Source organism: Protopterus annectens, chromosome 7.part0, assembly GCF_019279795.1.
Source record: "Protopterus annectens isolate FY-2018-M chromosome 7.part0, PAN1.0, whole genome shotgun sequence".
In the NCBI taxonomy this organism is placed as follows: Eukaryota; Metazoa; Chordata; order Ceratodontiformes; family Protopteridae; genus Protopterus; species Protopterus annectens.
The window spans coordinates 298,204,277-298,230,635 of NC_056739.1; the positions used below are offsets into that span (position 1 = coordinate 298,204,277).

At 41.7% G+C, this 26,359-nt stretch overlaps 1 protein-coding gene across 5 annotated transcripts in view; it reads right to left on the minus strand.

Annotated features, from left to right (window-relative positions):
- Positions 1 to 26,359, minus strand: part of LEMD1 (LEM domain containing 1) — a 372,161-nt gene that overhangs the window by 161,458 nt on the left and 184,344 nt on the right. For all 5 annotated transcript variants that reach the window (XM_044076814.1, XM_044076813.1, XM_044076815.1 and 2 more), the window contains exon 5: positions 25,776 to 25,862. In XM_044076814.1, the coding sequence (XP_043932749.1) occupies positions 25,776 to 25,862 (87 nt within the window). The remainder of the gene's footprint in view (positions 1 to 25,775; positions 25,863 to 26,359) is intronic.

Genomic DNA, 26,359 nt, shown 5'->3' on the forward strand with positions numbered 1-26,359 from the left:
TACACCTCACTCCTTCCTGTAGACTAGAGTGAGAGCAAGAAGAATATAACATTATTCCTAAGAATTGGAGGTGATTGTAGGCAAAATGTTGAGGGATCAGTGATGACAGGGATAAGGGCATGTTTAATTTTTTTGTGCAGCTTGACTGTAGTTGTGTTGGTATTTACAGCAAGCTAGCCTAACTACTAGTTCCAAAGTACTGCAAAATCAAACTGTAGCTTTCTAATTATTTCATGAGTTGAATTCCCATACCTAGTGACTGCGTAATGTATGTAGATGTGGTTTTCAAGTGTCAGGAAGTCATTATTAATAAATGAGAATACAATGGCTCCAAGAATGGACACTTGTGGGACTCTGCAAGAAATGTTTCCATTTACTGAGGAATCATAAGCTCCACATGTGGTGTAGGATTGATTGGATGGGTAGTTCTGAAACTACTGTAAACCTCTGGAGAGAAGCTGAGTATTGTATACCTATTTAGTAATTGCCTACAACTGACTGTTTCAAAGCCTGTATCGAGGTCAAGAAGTATTGTACCAGTTATCAGACCAGACATGGTACTGTAATTGGAATGGAAGCAGTGTTTGACAGTCATTCGCAAGTGATTCTTTTTCCAAGTAATTTTGCTAGTGGGCAACTGTTGGCAGTAGGGTAGAAGTCTGAGGGATATTCAACCGTTAAGAGATTTTCAATGTCAAATAGTTTCATAATTTTATTAGGTTTAATTAGTTGCTTCACACTTAGGTCCCGAGTAACACATGAGACTTGCAAGTTCATGTGTAGTTCAAACATTTTTTAATAATTGTAGTACTACAATAACCTAGTACTAGCTTTTTATTTATTAGTACTGGTTGATAATAATTTTATCACTACTACTATTTATGATAGTTTGGATGAACTTGGGTTCTTAGTTTAAACTAGCTAAAATGTCCGTTTTTACTTTTATGTATTTTATGCATTTTGTTAATTCTAAGAAACTATTGTACTTAATGTTTTTAGTACTGGATGTACTGTTAATGGATTAATTGAAAGGTTTGTACTTGTTAAAATTTTTTTTACAAATAAACTAAGATATTAGATTTAACTGTTTTTTAAATAATATGGTCTATGTAGAGAATGAGATGATATACAATTCTACAAGGAATATTTTTCTTATGGACATGGACATATGGAGACGTTACCTGGATGATATATGGTTGGTCTGGAGGGGCACTGAATCTCGACTTACTGAGTTTATCCAATATTTGATTAATAATGAATGGGGGTTGTGTTTTACGGAACAACATGACAACAGTAAGATTATATTTCTGGATGTTCTTTTGCGAAAACAATCTGATGGCACATTGGAAACTGAAATGTACAGGAAGTTCCCTCAATATAACCCCCTATTACATCCATCCAGCTACTATGCTCCACATATAGCGAGGAACATACCTAAATCTCAATTTATCAGAGCAAAATGGATTTGCTCTGAACAATCTACCTTTTGTGTTAATCAAACTGATCTTACTTATAGATTTAAACAAAGGGGCTACAAAGCTGGGACCATTGCTATTGCTAAATGTCAGGTCAATAATATGCAATGCCAGAATTTACTGCAATATAGGGAACGATTGGTTCAGTCATCTCAACCACTGAGACTGGTTACTACCTATGGTCGCAATACCAACTGCCTTTTGGGGAGTGTCAGAAAACATTGGAATATTTTGAAAAGTGACCCTGAGGTTGCACACATTATTCCAGATCAATGTATGTTTTCTTACAGGAATGGGAAGAAGCTACAATCCTATTTCAATCATTACAAAATGAGGGACAACAAATACAACACTAAGATACAACGTACCCTATCAGGTCATACTTTACGTGGATGTTTTCCCTGTGGTCATTGTATTAATTGCAAATATATGTCCACAACCCATGAGTTTTCCAGTAGAAATTGCCCCAGAGTGTTTGAAATCAAGAGTTTTGTGAACTGTAGCAGTGATTGGGCTATTTATATGGCCACATGTAACTGTGGGGCGTTCTACATTGGGCAAACCTCCAGATGCATTAGAGTACGCATATCTGAACATTACAGTAATATAAAACACAAAAAGGTGACAAATACCCTTTATAAACATCAGTTGGTCCATCCAACAGCAAAATTTTACAGTAATTGATTTAATACAAGGGGATCGCATAAACAAAAGTGGGTGGCACAATATTCTAAATAGTAAGGAAAAGAAATGGATAATTATATTAGGTGGGCTTTTTCACCCTGGTCTAAATGAATATTCATGAGCAATAAACCAATAGGATTTGGATTCTGTTTTTTTAAACAGCTTGTGAGGAACCATATACATATACACTGAAGAAGGCTGTGTATGTTACCAGCCGAAACCGGTATGTTCCTTTGTTAAATACAGTTATCTTGGTCACCATTTGCTGGCTCTGGTCTTTTTTGTTCTGTGGTTTCATTTGGGAGCCGTGCAATGACCTACGTGCAGGAGGAAGTCTTTTGGTGTTCAGGGACCACTCGTGAGGCATCAGAATAGCTCTGCTCAACCTGTCTGTGATCACGGACTTCCCCGGAATGTGCGTTGCTACAAGAAAATGTTGGGAAGACACTGCCTACTGCCACACTCGAATGGCCTCTCTGCAAAGGGGGTACGACTTGGTTCCTCCCTGTTTGTTCAGATACCATACCACCAAAATATTGTCTGAGTGGATCGCAATTGTCTCGAGAGGAAGAAAGCTCTGAAGTGCTTGCAACGCTAGTAGCACTGCTCATCTCCAAGATATTAATATGTAGATGTATCTCGTGATCCTGACATGTGCCTTGGACTGTCCTGCCGAGATCATGCCCCTCCCCCACCCAATCTGGGAGGCATCCATGGTCACTGTGGCAACAGGAGGGGATGGGACGAAGGGTTTTCCCGCATTGAGGTTGCTGGTTCGAAGCCACCAGCGTAGATCTTGCTTGCACTTGTCTGTGATCATTATAAGATGAGAAAGCGGAAGATGTTGTAGAGACCACTGGGCAGAGAGCAGCCACTGAAGGAGCCTCATGTGTAGCCTCGCAAGAGGAACCAGCATAATTGTTGCAGCCATCATCCCTAACAATTTGAGAACTGTTTTTGCCTTTACTTTTTTCGAGGGAGCAACGCGTATACCTGCTGTTGCAAACCCTGAATCCTTTCTTGTGGTAAGAATGCCCTCATGAGCACGGTGTCTAACTTAGCACCTATAAAGGTGACACGCTGCGAGGGCAACAAGGCAGACTTTTCCCAGTTTAGAGTGATACCCAATTGTTGACACAGCTTGATAATGGCGAATCTGGTCTGTAGTAGCAGATGCCTGGTGGTGGCAGAAAGGAGCCAGTCGTCCAGGTACGAAACACTTGGAATCCCTGACGTCTCAAGTGCGCCGTCACCACTGCCATACATTTGATGAACACCTTGGGGGCTGTGGTGAGACCAAAGGGCAGGGCAGGAAATTGAAAATGACTGGCTCTCAGCCGGAAGCACAGATGACTTCTGGATGCCTTGTCCATCTTTATATGGTAGTAAGCATCCTTGAGGTCAATGGAGCACATCCACACTTCTTTTCCCAACAATGGGAGAATAGATTGCAATGTGACCATTTGGAACTTGGACTTTTTCATGTGGAGGTTCAAGCAGCTGAGATCCAAGATGGGTCTCAGGTCCCCTGTTCTTTTTGGCACCAAAAAGAATTTGGAGTAAGTCCCTAAACCGATCTGGTCTGAGGGGACATGCTGGATGGCTCCTTTTTCTAGCAGCTTTATAACCTCTGAAGCTGCGGAATCCCTTTGATTGGGTGGAACATCTGGGATTCTTTTGATCGGTGGGGGAGAAGGGAATGTGATATCCTCCGGAAACACCCACTGGTCCTGGGTGATGTCTTGCCAGGCTTCCGGGTATAGTGAAATGTGACCCCGGACTGGCTCCGGAGACGCACAGTCAGGCCTCCCATAAGGAGCGATGGTAGGGAGAACCACGAAAGGAGTCTCGGTCTCCCTGGTTACGCGGGCCTCCTCTGCCTCTAGGGCAGCGTCTACCCGAGTTGCCACCCCCCCTCCCCTGCCTCTGGAGGGGGAATCACTTTGTGCATCATGAAAAAACCTCTGCGATTTCTTGAACCACATTTGCCCACTCTTCTGGACCTTGGGATAAGGTTTAGAAGGCATGGAAAAACGGACTCCCATGGCAGACAGTTTTTCCCTATTGCTCGCACCTAGTGAGTGTCCTTCACCTTGGTTCCGAACGAGGAAACAAACGGGGCGTTGGTGAATGTAGACTTGAAGGCCTCCGCAAAATTACAGAGGCGCATCCAGGAGTGGCTCCTGAGAAAAACTCCAGAACTCGCTGCCCTACTCACTCCTTTGGCTGCGTAAGAGATCAGTCTCATGGAGGAGTTAGCAATAGAATTTAGAGTAGACATCTGAGTGTTGACTTTGAGCCACTGCATCAGAAACGTTACCCTGCAGAGAATCTCCAAGCTCTTTCAGGAGATCTCTTTCCAGCCATGTAAAATGTGACAAGTAATTCGGCGACCGCAGCGCAAAGGCCGCTGAAGAAATCATACGCTTCCCATACCGGTCCATGGTCCTAGACGGTACATGAAGTCTCAGCCAGTTCCTTCTTGGTGGCCGCTACCACCACCATGGCATCTACTGGAACACCCTTCGTGAGAAACTTGTCAGCGGGGGCTCGAAATTTGTTGCGTCTCCTGGGGACTGGTTCCACAGTGTGGTTCCACAGTGTCAGGGGTTTCCCATACCCATCAACAAACCAGATCCAGGAGTTCGAAGGGTGGAGAAACCCAGGAGGCAGAGGGTTGAGCCCCAAAGGCCTTCAGGAACACAGACTCCTCCTCGGAGGGGGGTTTAGAGGGCAAGTCGTCTCTCTGCTTCAAGATCTCTAGGATATCAGCGAAAGAGATATCCTCAGAGGATGACTTGGGGGACCCCTCTGATTCCTCGAGGTCAGTGTCTGACGTGAGAGACTCTTCCTGGAAGTCGATGCGCTTCCTCTTGCACGTTCTTTTTCTGGGTGGCTCCTCAGGCAAAAACTCTGGGGGCCCTCAGAAAATTGGGGACCACTCATGGAGGTATCCTGAGGCCTTGGGTCTCCGCTGTCCAAGGATAGGGGGTGATCAGAGACAGATACCGGAGCTGGAGGGGGTAGATAGTCAGTGCTGTATGATGCAGCTGAGGACCTGGCCAGCATGCTCCGCATGACCTCGAAAGCTGGTCTCCCCCAGCTCCGAAGATAGACCATCCGTGTAAGACCTCAGAGCAGAAGGGACAAGGTCCGAAGCAAGGGTCAGGCCTCACCCGAGCCGAGGCACCGAGGGGGAGACTAGGAACCGAAGAGCATCCCGAGACTCCCCCCTCAGGTCCGACCGAGGAACCATGACTCCTGGACCCCGTGGAGGGAGCAAACAGGGTTGGAGCAGAGATCGGAGCCGATATGGGCTATCGCAGCCAACCTAGAAGCATCAGACGGCACCAACCACTAGCTCCGAAGGCTGAGATTTGCTCGGAGGATCTATCGACGATGGATGGGTGACTGGCTCCAGAGCAGACTGGGCAGGAGCCGAAAGCAATTTAGCCAGCACCGGTGATTGGAGCAGTCTCTGCACCACTCTTTCCACATCAGAGAGTGAGTCCTAGAGGACAAGTTAAGAGATCTAGACCTCCACTCAGGAGACCTGCGAGGAGGAGAAACCGGTCTAAAAACTGGAGACCGGCTCCGAGCTAGTATCTCGGTCACCGGCTTGGAGCCAATGTAGGTTCTATCGATTCACCAACTTCCTTCAGCACCGAAGACAGTGGAGCCGAGGATGTCACAGTAGACTTAGTAACTTTCTCCGGAGGCTCTGATAAGACTGACTGAGCCAAAGATCGTTTTTTTGCTTTGGAGGTTTTGTCTCTTTTAGAGACGCTTCATTTCCTGCAACCTGTGGGTATTAGGATCCATATCGGATCCGAGCCAGCAACATTTTATCAAGCATCTGCTTCAAGCTCCTCTCCTTACCCATAATCCCTCACCTCTCCTACCTTCCCTCAGAGTTTGCCATTAACCAAACTATTAGCAACTCAATAACGTTAACCTAGAACAGGTTCGGGGGAAGGAGGGAGGGACGGTTGCAGAAAATGAAGTAGAACTACTCAGATGGAAAGTTGCGATGAGTACATAACTGTGATGAGTACATAACTTCTTTATCTGAAGTAGTTAACTTCATTTATCTGCAACCTGTGGGACAGAGTTCCCAGCTACCAAAACTCCTGGGAGGCCCTCATGGAAGGATATTCCTGAGCACCACAGAGCCAAAGGATGCTCTCCCTCTAGAGATCAAATCCAACTTATGAGAGATGAATGTATGTGACCTTGCCCAGGTCACTGCTGCACAGATATCATCCAGAGAAAGCCTAGACCAAAATGCAGCAGAAGTTACCATAGATCTGGTGGAATGGGCTTTAATAGGACCAGGTGGGGGATAGGCCTTTATCCCTATAGACTTGCAGTATACATTGTGTAATCCACCTGGCTAAGGAGACCTTGGAAATGACCTTGCCCAAAAAGGGTCTAGAAAAAGGACGCAAATAATTGGTCAGACTTATGAAATTGCTTAGTCCTGTGTAGATGGAAACAAAGCTGTCTATGAACATCTAGCAAGTGCAGCTTATATTCACCCTTGTTCTGGAAATTTGGAAAGAACACAGGCAGATTAATTATCTGGTTAACGTTAGATTCAGAAGCCACTTTCGGTAAGAAAAAGTCTGTGCAAAGTAAAACCCTGTCTTTATGAAAAAAAAGTAGGGGGGCACGGTAGACAAAGCTTGGATCTCAGAAACCCTTTTAGCCGAAGTAATGGCCACTAAAAAGGCCGTCTTCCAGGACGGAAATTTTAAGTCTACTGACACTGCTGGTTCAAAAGGGAGTGCCACCAATGCCTGCAAAACTAGAGTAAGGTCCCAAGGGGGAACGGACTTCTTAACCAGGGAACGCAAGAGAAAAGTACCTTTTAGAAAGGCCTTGCACAATCTCAATGAGGCCAGAGCATTCAAATTTTCGCCAATATGAAAATTAGACATGGCTGCCAGTTGTACTTTCACTGTGGAGGAACTAACCCCTTGTTGAAAAATACATGACAAACTCCAAGAATGCAGGAACTGGGGCAGTAAATGGATCTCTGAGAAGCCTAAACAGAGAAGAGTTTCCATGGTAAACCTTCCTAGTGGAAGCTTTGAGGGATGCCACCAGAATACTCTTTACCGAAGATATTAAACAGAGTCCTAGTGATCAGGGGAACTGGAACAACCAAGCTGGCAGCTTGAGGCTGTCCAGGTGGGGCGGACTGATGCCCGAGGGATGGGATAAGAGATCCGGGCAGGGATCTAGAATCCGTGGAGGAGTTGGAGCATGAGACCAGAGGAAGGGGAACCACACTTGACGTGGCCAGAACGGGGCAATGCGGATTACTTTGCACCCCAGTCGGTATGCTTTCTGAAGAAACTTCGGAATTGGAGGTAGCGGGGGATAGGCATACAGTAACCCGGGAGGCCAAGCATGGATTAGAGCGTCTCTGGGGGAGTCCCCTGGGGAGGGAATAGAGCAAAGAACTCACTGCACTTCATGTTGGAAGGAGATGTGAAGAGATTGCTGCAAAAGTGACCCCACGCTAGGAAGATCTCCTCCACTATTGAATGTTTCAGAGACCACTCGTACGGCATTAGAATAGCCCAACTCAATCTGTCCGCTAATATGTTGGAGCGTCCCAGGATGCGTGTTGCATTAAAAAAATGGCTGGTGGAAATCGCCCACTCCCACACTCTCAGTCTCGCGGCAGAGAGAGTAAGATCTGGTCCCTCCTTGTTTGTTGATGTACCAGACAATGGACATGTTGTCTGACTGAACTGCAATCATCCCCGGGGGGAGAACAATGTGCAAGGCTTGCAATGCCAAAAGCACTGCCCTCATCTCCAGAACATTGATATGCAATCTGGTCTTGGTTTGGGACCACGTGCCTTGGGACTGTCCATCCCAAAAAGTGCCCCCCCACCCAAGCTGGGAGGCGTCCATGGTCACTGTGGCTTGGGCTGGGGATGTTAAGAATGGGCGACCTGCCAAGATTTCCGGCGATTGGAGCCACCAAAGAAGAGAAGTCTTGCAGGCTTTGCTGAACTGTATAGGGTAGACCATGGGGAGGTCTAACCAAAACCACTGAACTTCCAAGGTCCACTGAAGCACCCTCATGTGAAGGCACGCACATGGTAGAATTGAAATTGCTGCTGCCATGGAACCTAGGGTGCGGAGAAAGTCGCTCGGCATTGGTGTCTTGGGGCCGAGGATCACGGACACATGGGCCCGTACATTCTGGATCCTGTCCTGAGTGAGAAAAATTTGTAATAGTAGAGTGTGTCCAACTGTGCCCCTATGAATTCCAAGGTCTGTTGGATTTAGGCAGGACTTGAAGATGTTGATGGTGATCCCTAGATTGACTGCAAGATGCATGAAGGAGTCTCTGGCCATGCAAAGTAGACGCTTGGTGATAGCAGCAAGGAACCAATAAGGAAACACCTGAACTCCCTGAAGCCTCAGGTGAGCCACTACTACTGCCATAACCTTGGTAAACACCCTGGGGGCTGTGGTGAGACCAAAGGGTAGGGCTCTGAACTGGAAATGATTGGCTCCCAGCCAGAAGCGAAGAAATCTCCTGGTGCTTCTGCAAATCTTGATATGGTAGTAAGCATCCTGGAGGTCCATCAAGCACATCCAGTCGCATCCTCCGAGATAAGGTATGATGGAATGCAAGGCGACCATCCTGAATTTCTGCTTGGCTACCGACAGGTTCAGGGTAGACCGGTCCAATATGGGTCAGAGGTCCCCCATCTTTTTTGGCACTAAAAAGAACCTGGAGTAAACGCCTAATCTGGACTGATTTGGGGGGACCGGTTCGATGGCCCAATTGTAAAGCAGCTTTGAAATCTTGTGTGCTGCGGCCTCCCTTTGAGCGGGTGGGAAATCCAGGAGGCGCTTTGATTGTATAGGTGGGGTGACTAACAGGATGGAGTATCCTCTGGATATTCGTGATGGATTCCCCAAGCCATTAGGTGCAATGACAATCTTCCCATGACTGTCTCCAGAGTAGGACAGTCGGGCAACCCCTCAGGGTTGCTGCACGGGTCGGTCCGAGGTCTCCCTCGACCCAAAGTTCCTTGGACCCCCTCTGCCTCTGGGGCGTCTGTCTTGTCCCCCTCTGCCTCTATGGGATGAGTTATCCTGAGTGTCGCGGGAAAACAGATTTTCTGAACCACATTTTCTTCTGCCCTCTCCGATTCCTAGAAAAGATCTTTGAGGGCTAGAGAAGCAGACTCCGACGGCAGACAGTCTTCCCGTCCTTCTCGCTCTGGACTAAGGTGTCACTAACTCTTCCCAAAAAGGGAGGAACCGTCAAAGGGAGCATTCATGAAAGACGCCTTGAAGGGATCCATGAATTGACAGTCTGAGCCAGGCGTGCTGCCTCATAGCTACGCCAGTCCCAGCCGCCCTAGCCGCTCCTTCCATAGCATGGGAAAAAAGACGCATGGAAGTGTAAGAAATGGATTTCAGAGTCGACATTTTCGCAGAGAACAGCCGCTTGTCCTCTGGCGACAAGGACTCTGGGGGCAACACAGAAAATTCCATGACTAGGTCTTGCTGGAGTCGAATGGCGTGTGCCAAATAATTCAGGGCTCATATGGAAAAAGTCGCTGAAGAAAAAACTCGCTTCCCAAAGCAGTCCACCACCCTAGACTCTTTGTCCGGAGGGTGGATCGAAGAACTTTCCTGAGACAGTTCTCCCCACCATGGCAGCCGCCACCACCATAGCATCAACAGGGGATCCCTTGTATCAAGCCTGTCTGTGGGAGGAGAATAGGATCCTATCTGGGCGTTTGGGTATTGGCTCTATGGTGTCAGGCTCCTTCCATGCCCACATGATGATCAGATTCACTAATGGATCTGCAGGAGGGGACACCCAGTATGTAGAGGGGCCCATGCCAAAGGCCTCCAAGAATACTGATTTGTCCGTTGAGGGTTTTGGGGCTGACCAACCTCCCCCCTGGCAGAGGATTTCCACGATGTCTCCAAAGGAGACATCCCAGGAGGTGACCTGGGGGAACCCTCACCTTCATCTAAATCAGTATCAGAGTGACTTGGGAAGTCTATGTGCCTCCTCTTACGCAAATGCTTACATGGGGCCTCCTCAGTGGGACTCTCTGAAGAGGACTTGTAAGTTATGGTGGGGGTTCCACAATGGGATCCACCTATGGGTCCTCTAGCACAGGCCGTCCCTGGGACAGGCTGATGGGAGTCGTGACCAAATCCAAGGCAGCCTGGGCGGAGTCCAAGGCAATGGGCTGGTGTCTCAATCCCTGGGAGAGAACCCTCTCCACCATGTCGAAGGCCGAAGGAGAGCGCACCTCCTTGGCAACCAACAAGGAAGTTCTCCCCAGCTCCGTTGTGAGGACCGAGGTCAAGGTAGCCAGGGTTCCAAAGGAACAGCTCGGATTCGTCAAAGTCAGAGCCGAAGACATCTCAGTTCCCTTGGATCCAGCTCCCTGTTCTTGGCCCGAGAGTTGCTCAGATCCGAACAAGTCTGATGAGAGGAACTCAAGGTAATGGCCGGTGTCGAGGTTGGAGGAACAGGTCGGCGCCGAACCCCCAGCTCAGAGGATCCTCTGATCCATAAACCCAGAGACCGATGGTCGGATCGGGAAAGGAGAGATAGGATGGAAGAAGGGCATAGAGGTCCCATCTCCGGCCGGAGAGGGGCCTGCCAAGACTCCCATTTGGATTTGGGTCCGAATTAATCTACGCATTATCCTGTCCACATCAAGCTCCGATAGAGTCGACTGCGAGGAGGCGACAGACACGGATCTGGTCCTATGAGATGACCTTGAAGGCCTCAGATCCAAGGGCTCCGTCAGCTCCGGGGAGAATCTCAGGGAATGGAGCAAAGGAGAAGGGGCCCTAACGACATTCACAGGTGGACTAGGAAAAGGCCCCCACTCAGAAAATCGTTTGCGGTGCCTCTCTACCCTTTTCTCTCTCGTTTTTGTCCTTATCTGCAGCTTTCGTCCCCACCTCAGCAGGCTTAGAGGGAGGTTGAATCCCAGCCTGAGAGGGGGGGGGGGGGGTTTGGTCAGCTACAGGAGCCGATGTCGAGGTCGTCGTCTCTAAGGCAGAAACTGGTAGCAGGCCTTTGGCTACCAGTTTCACCTTTCTTCCTTTAAGGGCTCTGGGATTGAACCCTGCACACACAGCACATGGTAAACTAAGATGGGGAACGCCAAGGCAAATACACAGTGTGGCCATCAGCCGGTGAAAGCTTGTGGCCACACACTGTGCATTTCTTGAACATTAGTTTAGGCTGGTCAGCCATAATACACTCCACTGAGCCAAACTAGACACGCACACTCAGGGGTTTGCTAGGCCTACTCTATTCAAGAAAGAAACTAAATTTTTTTTTTTTTTTTTTTTTAAACAGACAAGACGAAGGGGAGAAAGGGCTATGAGAAACAACTACTCACACACTAAAGAATCAAAAGTTCCACTTACACTACCCAACTTGGAGCTATAGAGACCATGATGCGTACGCATTAAGCGGCAAACGAGATCTGAGGGAAAGTAGGAGAGGAGGGATTATGGGTAAGGGGAGGAGCTTGGAGCAGATGCTTGATAAAATGTTGCCGGCTCGGATCAGACATGGATCCGAATACCCACAGGTTGCAGAAAAAATTAACTACTTCCGATCAATGAAATATAAATTTGTTTGCTAGCAGCAACCTCTTCATTAGTTTAGATGACGTTTACTTCTGCAGAGATTGTGCATATTTACTGATACTGGTGGACTGTAGAAGTTTGAGTAGACTTTTCTGATGGAAATATTCTGAACTGGGCAGTTTTGTCATTGGTGCATGCATTTTGTTTCATTGTTTACTGGAAAAATGCTCAAAACAATACATTTAAGACGCCGTCTAACAACTCTACTGTATTATACAAGGAATATAATTTAATACAATCAGGAAGGTGTACAAAAGGACACACATGCATGTTTCCTGTGCAAGGTGCCTATGATTTGAAAACAGCCCAAAGTTAATCTTCATCTACAAAGATACCAGATGTAAAACCACACCAATACAAATAAAACCGAAACTGAAGCAAAACCAAACAAAATAAAATAAAAAATACTACATCCAATACTCTGAAGTAGGAAAACAAAGCATGTTTATTAGTACATTAAGGGCTTTTATCTCAAATGAGAGACTTCATCAGAATACAAACATACCAATTAACCACCTTTAAATATGAATTGAAACAAATGACATCACAAACCCTGTAAATCATGTTAAAGAAACACAATCCTAATAAACTTAAAATACAAGCTTATAAAATAAATCCATCATACATTTAAATATTTAAACATTCAAATATCATAAAACCATAAGATGAAATCTTTTTACATATGTTCATATTGTATACTTATAAAAATACATATATATTAGAAATTTATTCAAAACTGTTATTCATACTAATACTTTGAAATTGCATTTACATAATTATATATATAAAATTTTTATTTTTATTTGTACTTGATTATTCCATTTTAAAATGTTTTATAACTTACTGGCTCTTTCCAATAACATAGGGGCTACTGACACATTGTCATTTAAACCTGGTGATAACATAACAGCCAACCTTAGCTGCCACTGTCTCTCCTTTTTTAATAAATTTTTTCCAGTCGCCCCCTCTTGGATTAATCTTTACAATATCCAAAATTCCAAACATAAACTTGCCAAAATTTGCACAAGTAGCTGCATGCTTATACAGTGCATTTGTTGATTTTTTTAAATTTTTTGTCATTTAAATGTTCATATATCCTATTTTTCAACATGCGTTCGGTTGTTCCTACATAAAAATGCCCACTTGATTTGCACAATGCCAAATACACCACTCCCGTGGTATTACAATTTCCTTTCTTGAAAAATATTTTACTCATTATCCAAAATCAAACTATGTTGTTTATTGATGTATGAACAATAAGCACACATGCCTGCGTACCCTATTTGACCACCATTGTATTTTCTATCCTTTTTTCCAACAATTGCGTTATATTAAACCCCACCTTGTTTACAAACCTAGGTCTTTCCCCTACTTTATTGAAAATCTCCTGATTAGTTCTGAATATATTCCAATTTCTTTCCAGTGCTTTTCTAACCCTGTATGTATTAACATTATACTGTAAAATACAAGCCTTACTAAAATTATTATGTGCATAATTAATGTGTGTACTACTATTATCTGGTAGCAAAGAAACTGGCCCCCAGAAGTGGTTTATATTTGCTCCCCCAACTGTCATAGACCTCTTGGAGAATCTGACTTAAGTCCAATGGGTATCCCCTCTCCTGAAACATATTGGAAATGGTGGTGAACTCCTTAGACAAATCATCTTTACAGGAAGCCATACATGCCACTCTTATGGCCTGTCCTTTTACGATACTCTTTTTTTGCCCCAAAGGGTGATTACTTTTGAAATGCAAATAAGCATTACAAAAAGTTTTCTTTCTATATATTTGTGACTTAAAATTTTCACCTTCCTTGGATATAAATGTGTCCAAATAATTGATCCTTTCCTATCATACGGATATGTGAACTCAAGAAATTCAGTACTAGAATTGAGATACTGTAAAAATTGTGGAATTTCTTCTTCCAAGCCAGACCAAAGAATAAAAATATTGTCCAAATATCAAAGATATAATTTAATATATCCCCAGAAAGGGCTCCCAATGACGTGTGTATTTTCCCAACCCAGCAGTACTAAATCAGCATATACAGGTGAGCATACTGCTCCCATAGGGACACCTCTAATTTGTTGATAATGTTCACTCTCAAACCAAAGGAAGTTATTGTCCAACACAATACCCATTAATTCACAAATAAGGTTGACCATGTCACTATCCAACCCTGATGCTTGAAAAAGAACCAGTTGAAAAAAAAGCTAGACCTTCCTCCTTAGGAATACTAGTGAACAGGTCCTTAACATCTATAGTAAGGAAGAGGACTTCATTATTACATAAATCCTAACTTATACATTCCAAAAATTCCCAGGAATCCTTTAGCAAATGTGTACATGTAGTAAACAAGACGTCACTACAATCAATGACTACTGCTAAGGGATGGATTTTTGAACCTCTTGCAGCCACAATGGGTCTAAATGGAGGTTTGTCAATATTCTTGTGCATCTTAGGTATGCCAAAGAAAACCAGTACAACAGGATCCCTTCTATAAAGAAAGCCATATGTATCCATATCAATTCTACCATCCAACAAATATTCCTGCAAGTAGGAATCAATCCTGGAATATGCAATATTAATCCGATTCCTGGAAATCCCAATATATGTACCATCAAAAAGCAAATTTAGCATTTCATTGGAATAGTCCATATTAGGAAACAATACCACCCCACCCCCTTTATCCGGAATCATGACATGCATTTATCCTTGTCTTTTCTTAAATCCTTTAAAAGTTCATATTCTCCTTTGGTTAAATTCCACTTGTTAACACTTCCATTATTCTTAAATATACCATAAATATCCTCTGTTACCAACCTTTCATAGGTCTCAACTAGTTGGATTGTATAAACTTCTCTTCTTGGGTAGGGAGAAATCACTGCTATTAGTAATATGGTTACTCTCTTTGTTCTCCATAATAAAAATATCAAAGTTTAATTTTCTTGTATAAAATTTTAAAGCCATGATGTTGTCAACCAAATCACCCTTGGTAGAAGGAATGAATTTAACACTTTTTGAAAAAAAGTTTGAAATAATCTTCCGTGATCACCCTATCAGAGTAATTGTAAATAGTGAAACCTTCCCTCTTATTAACAATGTTGTCCCCATAATACATCATCTCCTTGGGCGATTCCATAATTAATACATGTTCCTCCTGGGTGGGTAATAATTCCTGTTGTATTCCCCCTGTCTCTGTGTAATACTGTGCCAATCTTTTTGAGCGCCTGACTACCGGAAAATCCTCACCACCTTCATTGTTAGAATTTTCATTAGCGTCATCCCACCTTCCATTGTTTCTAACATCGCTGTATCTAGGGGACATATAACGATTCCCTTCCCCAGCATAGTTGTAATCGGAAGGTCTGTACACTTTCCCCATCTACTGTGTTATGGCGCCCACTAGTTTTATCTGTTTTCATAACATAAACCTGTTGGTTTTGATAACATTTCTGATCCCTTTCTATTTTGCGTTTTTTCTTTTGGAAAATGTTGTAGCACCTTTTATCCACCTTGTTCAACATTTTGAAATATATAGTACTGTAATGTGAAAATAGTAAATCATTCTTACAATTCGTGCACTTCTGCCAAAACCTGTTCCTTCTGTTTTTCATAATACAGTATTGTTTTTTTAATCAAACCTAAACCAATCTCATCAAAATACTGTATAAAATCTGACAATTTCATCAGTATATGTAATACCAAAAGGAAACAAGTCAAACCCTGTGGCACAATTTTTAACAAAAGACAATAGTTTAAATATGCAATGTCCATTTCCGTTTTGTATTTGAACAATTTTTTTCCCATAAGGTAAATTAAGTCTCTTAAGGAAGCAGTATTGTGCACAATATCCCTAAGCAGTATTGTGCACAATATCCCTTGCCCCATTGTTGTTAAACTCTTCCTGGGGGCTTTCCTTGTATATATATATATATATATATATATATATATATATATATATATATATATATATATATATTTTTTTTTAGAAAAAACATCAAATTTACTATTAGCATAGTCATGACATGACGCTCCTCTAGTAGCAGAGTGCACGCTCAGCTGCTCATGGTTACTTGTCAGTCCTTTTGTCACTAACAAAAACATTGTTTTTACAGTACCTTGCTTTGTACGAGCTTCATGGTTCTGCGAAGCTGATAAACCCGAACTTGTTGGAATCGGAGAAACATTAACAGCTGAACCCATCATGTTTTCCCCTCGCTCGTGACCAGGCATGCGGCATGTGTGCTTATTGTTCATACATCAACAAACAGTTTGGTTTTGGATAATATTAAGAGTAAAATATTTTTCAAGAAAGGAAATTGTAACACCATGGAAGTGGCGTATTTGGCATTGTGCAAATCAAGTGGGCATTTTTATGTAGGAAAAAACGAACGCATGTTTTTTAAATGACATTAAAAATAAAAAATAACAAATGCACTGTATAAGCATGCAGCTACTTGTGCAAATTTTGACAAGTTTGTTTGGAATTTTGGACATTGTAAAGATTAATCCAAGAGGGGGCGACTGGAAAAATTTATTAAAAAAGGAGTCAGTGGCAGCTAAGGTTGGCTGTTGTTACCACAGGTTTAAATGACAATGTATCAACACAGCCCCTATGTTATTGGAAAGAGCCAGTAAGTTATAAAAAGTTTTAAAATGGAATAATCAAGTACAAATAAAAATAAAAATTGTATATATATAATTATGTAAATGCAATTTCAAAGTATTTATATATATATATATATATATATTAGTATGAATAACAGTTTTGAATAAATTTCTAATATATATGTATTTTTATAAGTATACAATATGAACATATGTAAAAAGATTTCATCTTATGGTTTTATATTTGAAGGTTTAAATATTTAAATGTATGATGGATTTATTTTATAAGTTTATTGTTGTATTTTAAGTTTATTATGATTGTGTTTCTTTAACATAATTACAGGATTTGTGATGTCATTGGTTTTAATTCATATTTAAAGGTGGTTAATTGGTATGTTTGTATTCTGATGAAGTCTCTCATTTGATATGAAAGCGCTTAATGTACTAATAAACGTGCTTTGTCTTCCTACTTCTGGGTATCGGATGTAGTATTTATTTTATTTTGTTTAATCTTCATCTACCACTGGCCAGATGCATTTTCTTTGAGCGTAGGTTTCAATGCCGTTTCAGTGAATGTGAGTTTCAAGGGCAGAGACGTTTTAATGCTAAGTCTATTTTCATTGTGAGACTGCATTGCTTTGTTTAGCAGATGTCTATTAGTGTTTGTGCTGTAAAATGTAAAATAAAACTTTTAAATGAAATCCAAATCATCGTAGAAGTAAAGCAGTATGCACATTAGCATTTATGGTAAATGGAGTGAAATAGCCAAATAATGGGATATTGGAATAGCTGCAGGGGGGAGAGCCCCATTCGACCGTGATTTTGTGAAGGGGGAAGGGCGGCAAACTCAGACAACCCCTGCTGAACTATACCTCTTAACTGTCCAGATTTTTGCAGAATGAATAGATTTTAGCTTCTTATTTTTGATTTGTTCCTTATAAAAATGTGTGGTTTTCTGGCAAATCATTTAGGAATGAAGTTAATAATGACAGACATTGAGTTTCAGACTTCATACTCCAACATGTCTTGCTTTAGCATGCATTTTTTGTTCTGTCAACTGTCTTAAGTTTATACAAGAGCAATTTTTAGTACTGTCTGTATGTTCCCCCAATATATTTGGCCTTGTCCAGACTTCCTGCATTGAGGTACGCGCAAATAAATCACTTTATAGAATTGGGTATATCTAAACCTCTCAACTGTCCCCAATTTTGGCTCGCAATGTTGCTCTCCCCCTTATAATCCTTCTACAAAATGTCAAATTTGGAAGAAAATGTGGAGGGTTTACAATTAAAGAATTGTAATGATCAGAGTTATAGATTACTTTTAATTTCAGAAATGCATGTAGATTCTCTTATTCTGTCAGCTGCTCAAGTTAACAGTACTAATATTAAAAAAAAGTGCACCTTCTTTGACAGGTTCCCCAGCTGTATTGTGTGGCTATTTTATATTTTTGCATCACATTTTTGGCCCGTTTTTCATAAAATTGTGGTTTTCTGGCAAATTAGTGACAAGTCATTAAAGAATGAAGTTAGAAAATCATGACAAACATTTGAGTTTCAGATTTCATACCCTTCAGAAAATTCATACTAATCCAATACTTAATATTCTATCATCTTTTGAAGTTTATGAGAGCAATATTTAAAACTTGTGCTTATTTTTGGCCTTTTGTCCCACTTCTGTTTATGGCTTTGCCCAGATTTCTTTCTCAGAGGCTGAGAGGTATGACAAATGATTCAAGGGTGCCATCACAGTCAGCCAGACAGATTTCAAATTGTGACATACTTGTTGCAACCCACGTAGTGACTCTGGATGTGTCCAAGCAAGACAAGGAGCAGTTATGCAGTGTAAGCGTGCAGAGATTCCCCCCATCCAAGGTAGACACAAGTACTACAGTGGCTTTTCATCTGTCCTTGATTTTGCAGAATGTTCTGGTTTTCTGTCATACTTTTATACTGTTGATTTATGCTTCTTCTTATTCAAAAATGCATGTTGTTGCAGTGCCTGCTTAATGGCCATCAGGTAAGCTTGTCTGAGACTCTAAGATGCAAGTAAGCTTTAATAAGCATACTGTTAAAGAATAACCAACATTGAAAGCCTTTTTGCTGTTCCCATGCAGAGAATAAACTAGATAGCATACAAGCCTTAGTTATTGAAATGCATATGGCAGTATTTGTAATAAAAGGACAGGATTACATTATTTTAAGAAGCTCATTACATTTGTTGGAGACTTGCAGTCATCTTTGCAGCCTTTATCTGTAAACTAAACAGAAAGCCAATATATCATGTGTGGTCCATAACCTGTGCAGTAATCCTTTAAGCAATTTATCTTGAGTTGGTTTCTTGTCTGCTATTCATCATGTTTTCCACATGAAACAAGTAGATAGGTGTTGTCAGGCAGCAGGTGTTTTTTGGATAAGAAACATTTTTACAAGTAGGGGTATCACAGACATTGCTACTTTCAGCATGTTATTTGGTACTTTTATAAAGCTGAATATAAATTATAATTAGAACTGCAGTGCAAGGAGAAGTGGTTTGAGAGGAGTGCTGCTTGTTTTTATACTTTATTTTGACTTGCATTCCAGTAATGTATTTAAAAAGTAATCTTTTTGTTTCCATCTAGATATCAAGTGGTCGTGTAGCCAATGCATTAAAATATTATTTTCTTCTACAATTCATTTTGTCTTGAATGGACTGTCATAATGACAGTTTGGCACCCAGGGCAGCTATTTAATTAAAGTCCCAGTTTTTGTGGTTTTTAGCATAGCTCCACCCCTTTCTAGTTGGCCACATCCCTTCCCATTGGCCCCACCCATTCAGCTGTCTCCTGCAGTCCCCCTTTGATTTGAAGTCACCAGCTGCCACTGGTAGTAGGGGCAATGTGGTCTTATAAAAGAAATTTACAATCATACTTAGACATGTTACTGATGCATGCAACTCTGTATGAAATGCAGGAGTCATTACTGGACACGTTGTGGGTGCAGTGAAGAACACTTCTGGTCAACATCAAAGATTGAAACAATATTAACTTCTTTAACTTGAATCATACATGGACCCCATTCCCAAGTCAGTTCCCGTCATGGTATAAGAAATCCAAAAGACTTGGAAAGATTAAGAAATAGATAAGTTTAGCAAGGAAGGGGTGAATTTTTTTTATTTTATTTTACATTTGTTTACTGGTATGGTCCGACTGAACACAGATCCTTTTTTCAGCGGTGGCCCTGGGAGAAAAGCTCCAAAATAAATAAAAGTACTAAGTAAAATTTCAATGTACATCAGTGAACAAGTACAATGAAAAAAAAAAAAAAGAAACATACATACAATGCAAAAAGAACAGTCAATATTTGAACCAAACAATAATAATTAAATGGTTAATAGTACATTACTTCTAAATCCCTTTATCAGTAGTATTTGTATCCTGGACTGTAACGCGAGTTACACTGGGAGAAAAATAGTAGGAGAGGCAGTTAGTAAGAGGGCAGAAATTGAAGGACTTTTGTAGTACATGGGCACAACCAGTTATTTCGAAGGTGTATTTTAAAGTGTGTGTTGTGGAGGAAGCAGAGGGAAGATTGTTCCTGGTTTTAGCTATGGTGTGGGAGAACAGAGCTTTTCCAGCAGTTATTTGCCCTTAAGACACTGATGAGGGATTTCTTGGAAGAGGATAGAGGACGATTTGTGTTATAGCAGGTACGAAGTTGGCCTAGAGCAGGAGTTTTATCAGGAGGTTTTGTCACATTATATGTAATGACTAGTTGGTGGTAGTTTAGGAGTTGAGGAAATTCAAGCCACTGTAGTTCCTGTAGTGCCTGAGTGGTGGGTTCTAAAGGTGGAGTTACCGGCTAACTTAGCGATTTTGTTACAACATGCTTCGAGTTTAGCCAGGTCAAGTTTTCTGAGGTGGGTAAGAATATGTGAAGCATACATTACACGGTGGATAAAAGGCAAGTTTGGGCTGGGGTAACTCGTGCTTGAGGGGGAATTTTTTTGTGCCCAAGCATTTTTTTATGCACTTTGAGAATTATGGACATCGAAGAGTAGATTTTTGTCAATTTCTACTAGTAGGAGTTGAGTATGATCACTGGGCTGAATGGGGCAGTTATCCCCAGGTGCAAGTTAAGGGGCACAATTGGGAAGTATTCTTTACTGTAGAGGCATGCCTGAATGGCAGTACAGAAATGCACTTGAGTGCTGCGTGTGCACATAGTAAGCTGCAGCAAGCAGTTTGTTACAAATGTATCAAATGGTTTGTTACAATTAAAAGCAGACAAATCTTTTTTGCTTTGCTTTTTAACTGAAGAGCTGAGGGGACAAAGTTAGGGAATGGCTCTTGGCATTGAGCATCAGACGTGAGGAATGGATTATTTTTGCACCAATTGAATAAATGGGGTGGTGCCAGACTGGGTACCAGCACCAAGTAGTAAATGAGCCAGTTACGACTTTGACGATGACTTCACTAAGTAATGCCAGAAAAAAAGTTTGTTGAAAGAAGATGACGAGACAGTAAGCAAGAGCAAAGCCCTTTACAGACAAAAAAATTATATCAAAGCACAGCAAATGGTTCACCAGTTTTTAAAATTTCAAAATTATGTTAAAACCCATTGTTCTTGAGGTACAATTTTTCCATCTGTGGCATTGAGAAAATTATTCTGAAAAAGAACCAGTCAAGATGACTTCCTAATAGACTGATGTGGCTTTAGATTCTGGAATGGAGAATGTTCCTTCCAGCTTGACCCCCAAGGACTGTACAATACTCAAAGTAGAAATGTTAACATCCTTTACATCAAATGGAAGTCAGAGAGTAATCTGAATACCCATCTAATTACTGTGAAACCGCTGCACTGTAGCACTGCTTATGGCTGCAACCTCTTGGTCTAAGTGGCATCACGACACACATTCTCCCCACTCAGAGAAGCTACAAATCTTTCTGAAATTTGCCAAGCTGCGGGCATCATTAAAAAGTTCCAGAAGTTATGGCAGAATACCATCAAAGGCAAGGTCAGCACCCTACCACCAGTCTTCTTTGGAAGATTTCAATAGAGGGCTGGGTGATCTGGTTGGGCTAAGAATTCTTTTGGATTTTACAAAGGAGAAAGGTTGTACATAATCTTCAGTCTTGAACTGCCACACTAACTTTGGAAACTCAATGATTTCCTGAAAATAGCATGCTTAAATGGTTCACCTATGATGGGAGCATCTATGATACCCTAGCACAATTCCCAGTATGAGGACAACCTTAGCCAAGCTTCTCTTTGCATTCTGGAGCCGATGGCTACACTGCCTACTACTCGCCAATGTTAAGTGGTCATAATAAAATCTTACTGCAGACAAAATGGAAAGTACATTATGAAGAGCCTCCGAAATCAGCTCCTTGGGGTCAAGGGTGAAGACAGCTTTTCCAAGGCTAAATCTACTACAGCAGTTTAAAAGAGCGACTGTTAAGAGCTTGCTAATCCAAAGTGACAAGAATCATTTCTATTAGTATCCAAATTACCTTGTATAAAGTGGAATTATCCCTACATTTATCAAGCATTTTATTAGCACCTAGACAGCAACACAGTAAAGGTGCACAGAAAACTGCAAAACTGCTTCTGGACAGCAACTTATAACCAAGAGACAACTTCAGTTATTTCCTTACTATAGTCACAAAACCAGCCAGAGGCAGTATTTTATAAAACTTCACATTAAAACAGCAAGAAGAAAAACATTGTGGGAAAGAACTCTTAACATGAGCTGAGAAAAAGTAAAATAGTTTTCACTAAGCTTGTGTACTCACCAAAAATAAGTTTGTGGCCAGTTCAAGTTTTCTGAATAGTTCCATTCCACACCCAACCATGACAAAACCAAATTACCCGATTAATAACTATAAAGTTTTGTGGAAGAAAGGTAAAGTGTACCTGGTGCATTTTATAACATCACCACTGTAGAGTGGAAGACTTAAGACCCTGCCAGGGGGGACTCTGGCTTTTCTGATGTTTTAGTGAAATGTGAACTAGTTTCTTGTGAGCAAAGATGATACCCATCTATCACACTTCAATAAAGCAAAAATGCTAATATTCAGAATAAATAAAACATTAATATCCTAAAAATGTTGAATTCCAGCTTGAAAACATCCAGTAAGGGGTTAAGCTCCCCCACAGACCATCACTTATTCTCACTTGGTGGTTACATAACCTGAGAGATTAGGTTAATATTCGGGTTCATCTGAAATCAGACATTTCAGATGAGAAGCATCCCTCTCAACCTCTTAAAGAGCACGAAATCTAGACAAAGCTGTAAATAATGGAAAACAAAGGACCAAAAATAGGGACAATTTTTAACTACTGCTCTTACGAATGTAGAAAGTTGATGGAACAGGTTTTGCATTAGCATGAATTTTCTGAAGGTATCAAGTCAAACTCAAATGTCTGTCAATATTTTCTCACTTCAGTCCTCACTGAATTGCCAAAGATCAGCCAGAACAAAAATTTTATGAGAAGACCAAAGTGTAAAAAATCTGGACATTCCACGAAAATCTGGACAGTTGAGAGGTATGATGACAAGTGAGGGAATGGAGTGTGTTGAGTGTGCGTGAACCTGGAGTAAAAATAAGTTTACAGTACAGGGATTCCCCTCTATAACAAAGGACCAAGATATGCAGCTATGATGTGAATACTTTCTGGAAACTCACCATCCACCCCAATACCATTATTCATGGGTGACTACCTCAATATTAACTGGTTATAATATATGCTACCAAATGTACAGGCACAAAGATTCCTGGATTTTGTAAACAGACACTCTGGATCAGACTGTTAAATACACCAACCAGGGGTGCAAACATACCGGATCTGGTCCTCACTAATATGAGAAAGTGCTGCATACCCCTAGTGTAATTTTTTTTTTTTTTTTACTTCAAGAGAGACCATCTGGAACTCCAGATAACCCTGGAATACTTAGGAAGAGCTCTAAACTGGCACAATTTCAAGCCCCCATAAACCCTGAGAACACTGCTGCCTATGCAAAACTATTGACAGAATACCAATACAAGCATGTTAAAGAGCTGCACAGAGGCAGCTGTACACACCAGGTAGTAGTACAGAACTAATTCAAAATGAGCCACCCTGGTGGAATCACATCAGTAGATTATATGACAGAAGGAATTAAGCCATGGCAAAAATTAGGTGGTGTAGCACCTGCAGGATAAAAGCACTCTCAAACTAAACCAAAATTAAATTTATGGTAAATTTGGCCTTCCAGGCCAAGGACAATCACAAGGCATTCTTTAGCTATGTCTGCAACCTCAAGGCAATACTTATTGTTAATGGAGCTACTGATACTGAGCTAGAAGACATAGCAAGCACACTGGCCAACAAATCTGGCTCCAACTTTATCCCTCTCTCCTCCAACCTTCCAACAGGAAATGCCATCAAATACAACTCCCCTTACTATCACTAGGAAACAGATCATTAAGGCTCTCATTAAGGGGGACAGGTCCTTAAGTACAGGAACAATGCATAAATTGGCCCAGACAATATCAAAGGATGCCTTCTATATAGCAAGCAGCATGACCTGTCAAGCCTTCTGGAGTTGCTATTTAACTGTAGCCTACAAACAGGCTTCATGCCTCACAAATGGAGAACAGTGGTGGGCCATCTTTGGACCTCACAAAATAGACCCATAAATCTCACTAGTCTCATGCACAAAGCCACAGAAACAATTGTTATGGAAATGATCAATGACATAGGAAACTTCCAAACACTGGACTCAACCCAATTTGGTTTTGTCAAAGGTAGGTCATTGGCTGCTCAACCTAGTGGACTTCTTTGAGGTAGTCACCAAAGCAATGGACGAGAGCAAAATGGTTCATAGTGCTTACCTTGACCTGACCAAGGCATTTGACAATACCCCACACTCAGGCATCACTGACAAACTCAAGAAGTTGGGCATAAATCCTTATGTCACCCGATAGATAGCCAGCTGGCTCAGAGACAGGACCCCATAGATAGCCAGCTGGCTCAGAGACAGGACCCCAGAAGTTACAACTGGGGAGTCCATCTCTATAAAGGATGGTCACAAGCAGAGTCCCTCAGGGATTGGTCCAAGGACAGCTCTTTTTTGGCATTTACGTCTCTGAAGTATAGGTCAACGTCAATGGGCTCTGGCTGACTAAATATGCAGATGATTGCAAATTAGGAGCATTCACAGCATTCCACACAGACAATTGTCCAAGAAGGGCCGACAGACAAAACTTGCGTCAGAGCCATGGACTAAAACTAAATACCAAAAAATGCATAACAGTATCTGTTGTAAAATCAGCCACTCCTGGTAACTACCATACTGACAACAGACTCCTAAGAGTCAACCCAGTACTCAGGACTTTGAGACACACAGTATTTAACCCTTGACCGTCATGTGTCTACACTAGTGAGAAAATCATTTTATGCTGTGGAGCTTACAAAGTTAATATGACATCAAGGTCCAAGGAAGTCAATGATCCACTGTATTCAGCATTCATCAGACCTAACACTGTGTACAATGCCCCCTTTGGTATGTACCTAAACAAGCACATACAAGTGGAACATCTACAGAGGTTCCTCACTAAAAGAATTCAGGGCATAAGTAACATGTCTTATTCAGACTGCCTCAAGGCCCCATCCCTGTATTCGGTCTCCTACATGCTGTTGAGGAGACATCCATGACCGGCAAACGTGGCACTGTCAGACTCCACCAAGATGGACCCACTACATATCCTCAAAACAATCAGCATCAGAATGATCATTTATGATGATTTAAACCTTGTCTGTGATATAAACAGGACCTGGTAGACAGAGGTATGTATCCCAGAGACTACCCCTTCAAGTGAAGCAGAGTTCCTCCCTAACCCAATTCAACTTGAACAACTGAATGGAGAATGGGAAATTCATTCCTGGTTTGGCACCTGTGACTAATGGATACAGGTAGCCTGTAAATGATTCCCAGGCCCCTGCTTGCACTTATCACGGGTATGACAACTTGTCAGAGATTTGGGATGCATGGCTGAGCTTACAAAGGCCCTTGTGGTCATTAGCCTAGTAAACACCTATGAACCTAGCAGTTACTTGGTTCACTCTGACAATACCATTTTCTGTATACTGTGTTTTACTGAAGCACTATTTTGAGGTATTTAGCAGTACTGTCATTTTTTGAGTATGCATGAACATACACACTTTCTCACAAGATTCCAGTGATAGCCAACAGCCTTACTTCTGTATTTCAGACTAATGGAAACATTACACCCAAAGTTGCTACATAATTGAAGAAATTAAAATCCAGCTTGCAGTTTAAAGCAGTGAATTTAAGAGAAAATACTTTCCTGTGCGACCATCTTTGTAATGCTAAGCGTAGGCTCTACTTGTTCACCTGCAGCACTGAAAGCAGCAATATTTGAAGTAGGTTTTATCTGTAAAAAAGAAAAATCTTCAGATTTATGCAGACTTCATTAAGTACAGACAAGAAAATACATGCAAATATAAGAGAGATGCTCAGATAGTTGGCTCGGGTTACAATTTCAGCAACAAATGCCTATGTACCTAGTAATTACAGCAGTGCTAGAATTAAAATCTAATGGATTCCATCCATTTCATTGTATGGTTCCAGAGTAATCACCAACTGTCAATTCAGCAAAGTTAAACTACCTCCCCATTAGATTCTAATAGAGTCATCTCTAATGAAATGCATGCACAAAACAAGTAGAACATACAGCCACATCAAAGAGCAGTCTTTCCTTAAGGAACAGTAACATCAGTCGCAGAAGCATTAACAAGTTATTCTGACATTAACATCTACAGCAAATCTAAATAAAATGGGGTCTCAGAAGTGAACTGTACTACAGAGTTTCAATAGCAAGAGGACTGCACAATGTGAAAGATGACAAACAGTAAACAGCTGCAGAAATGC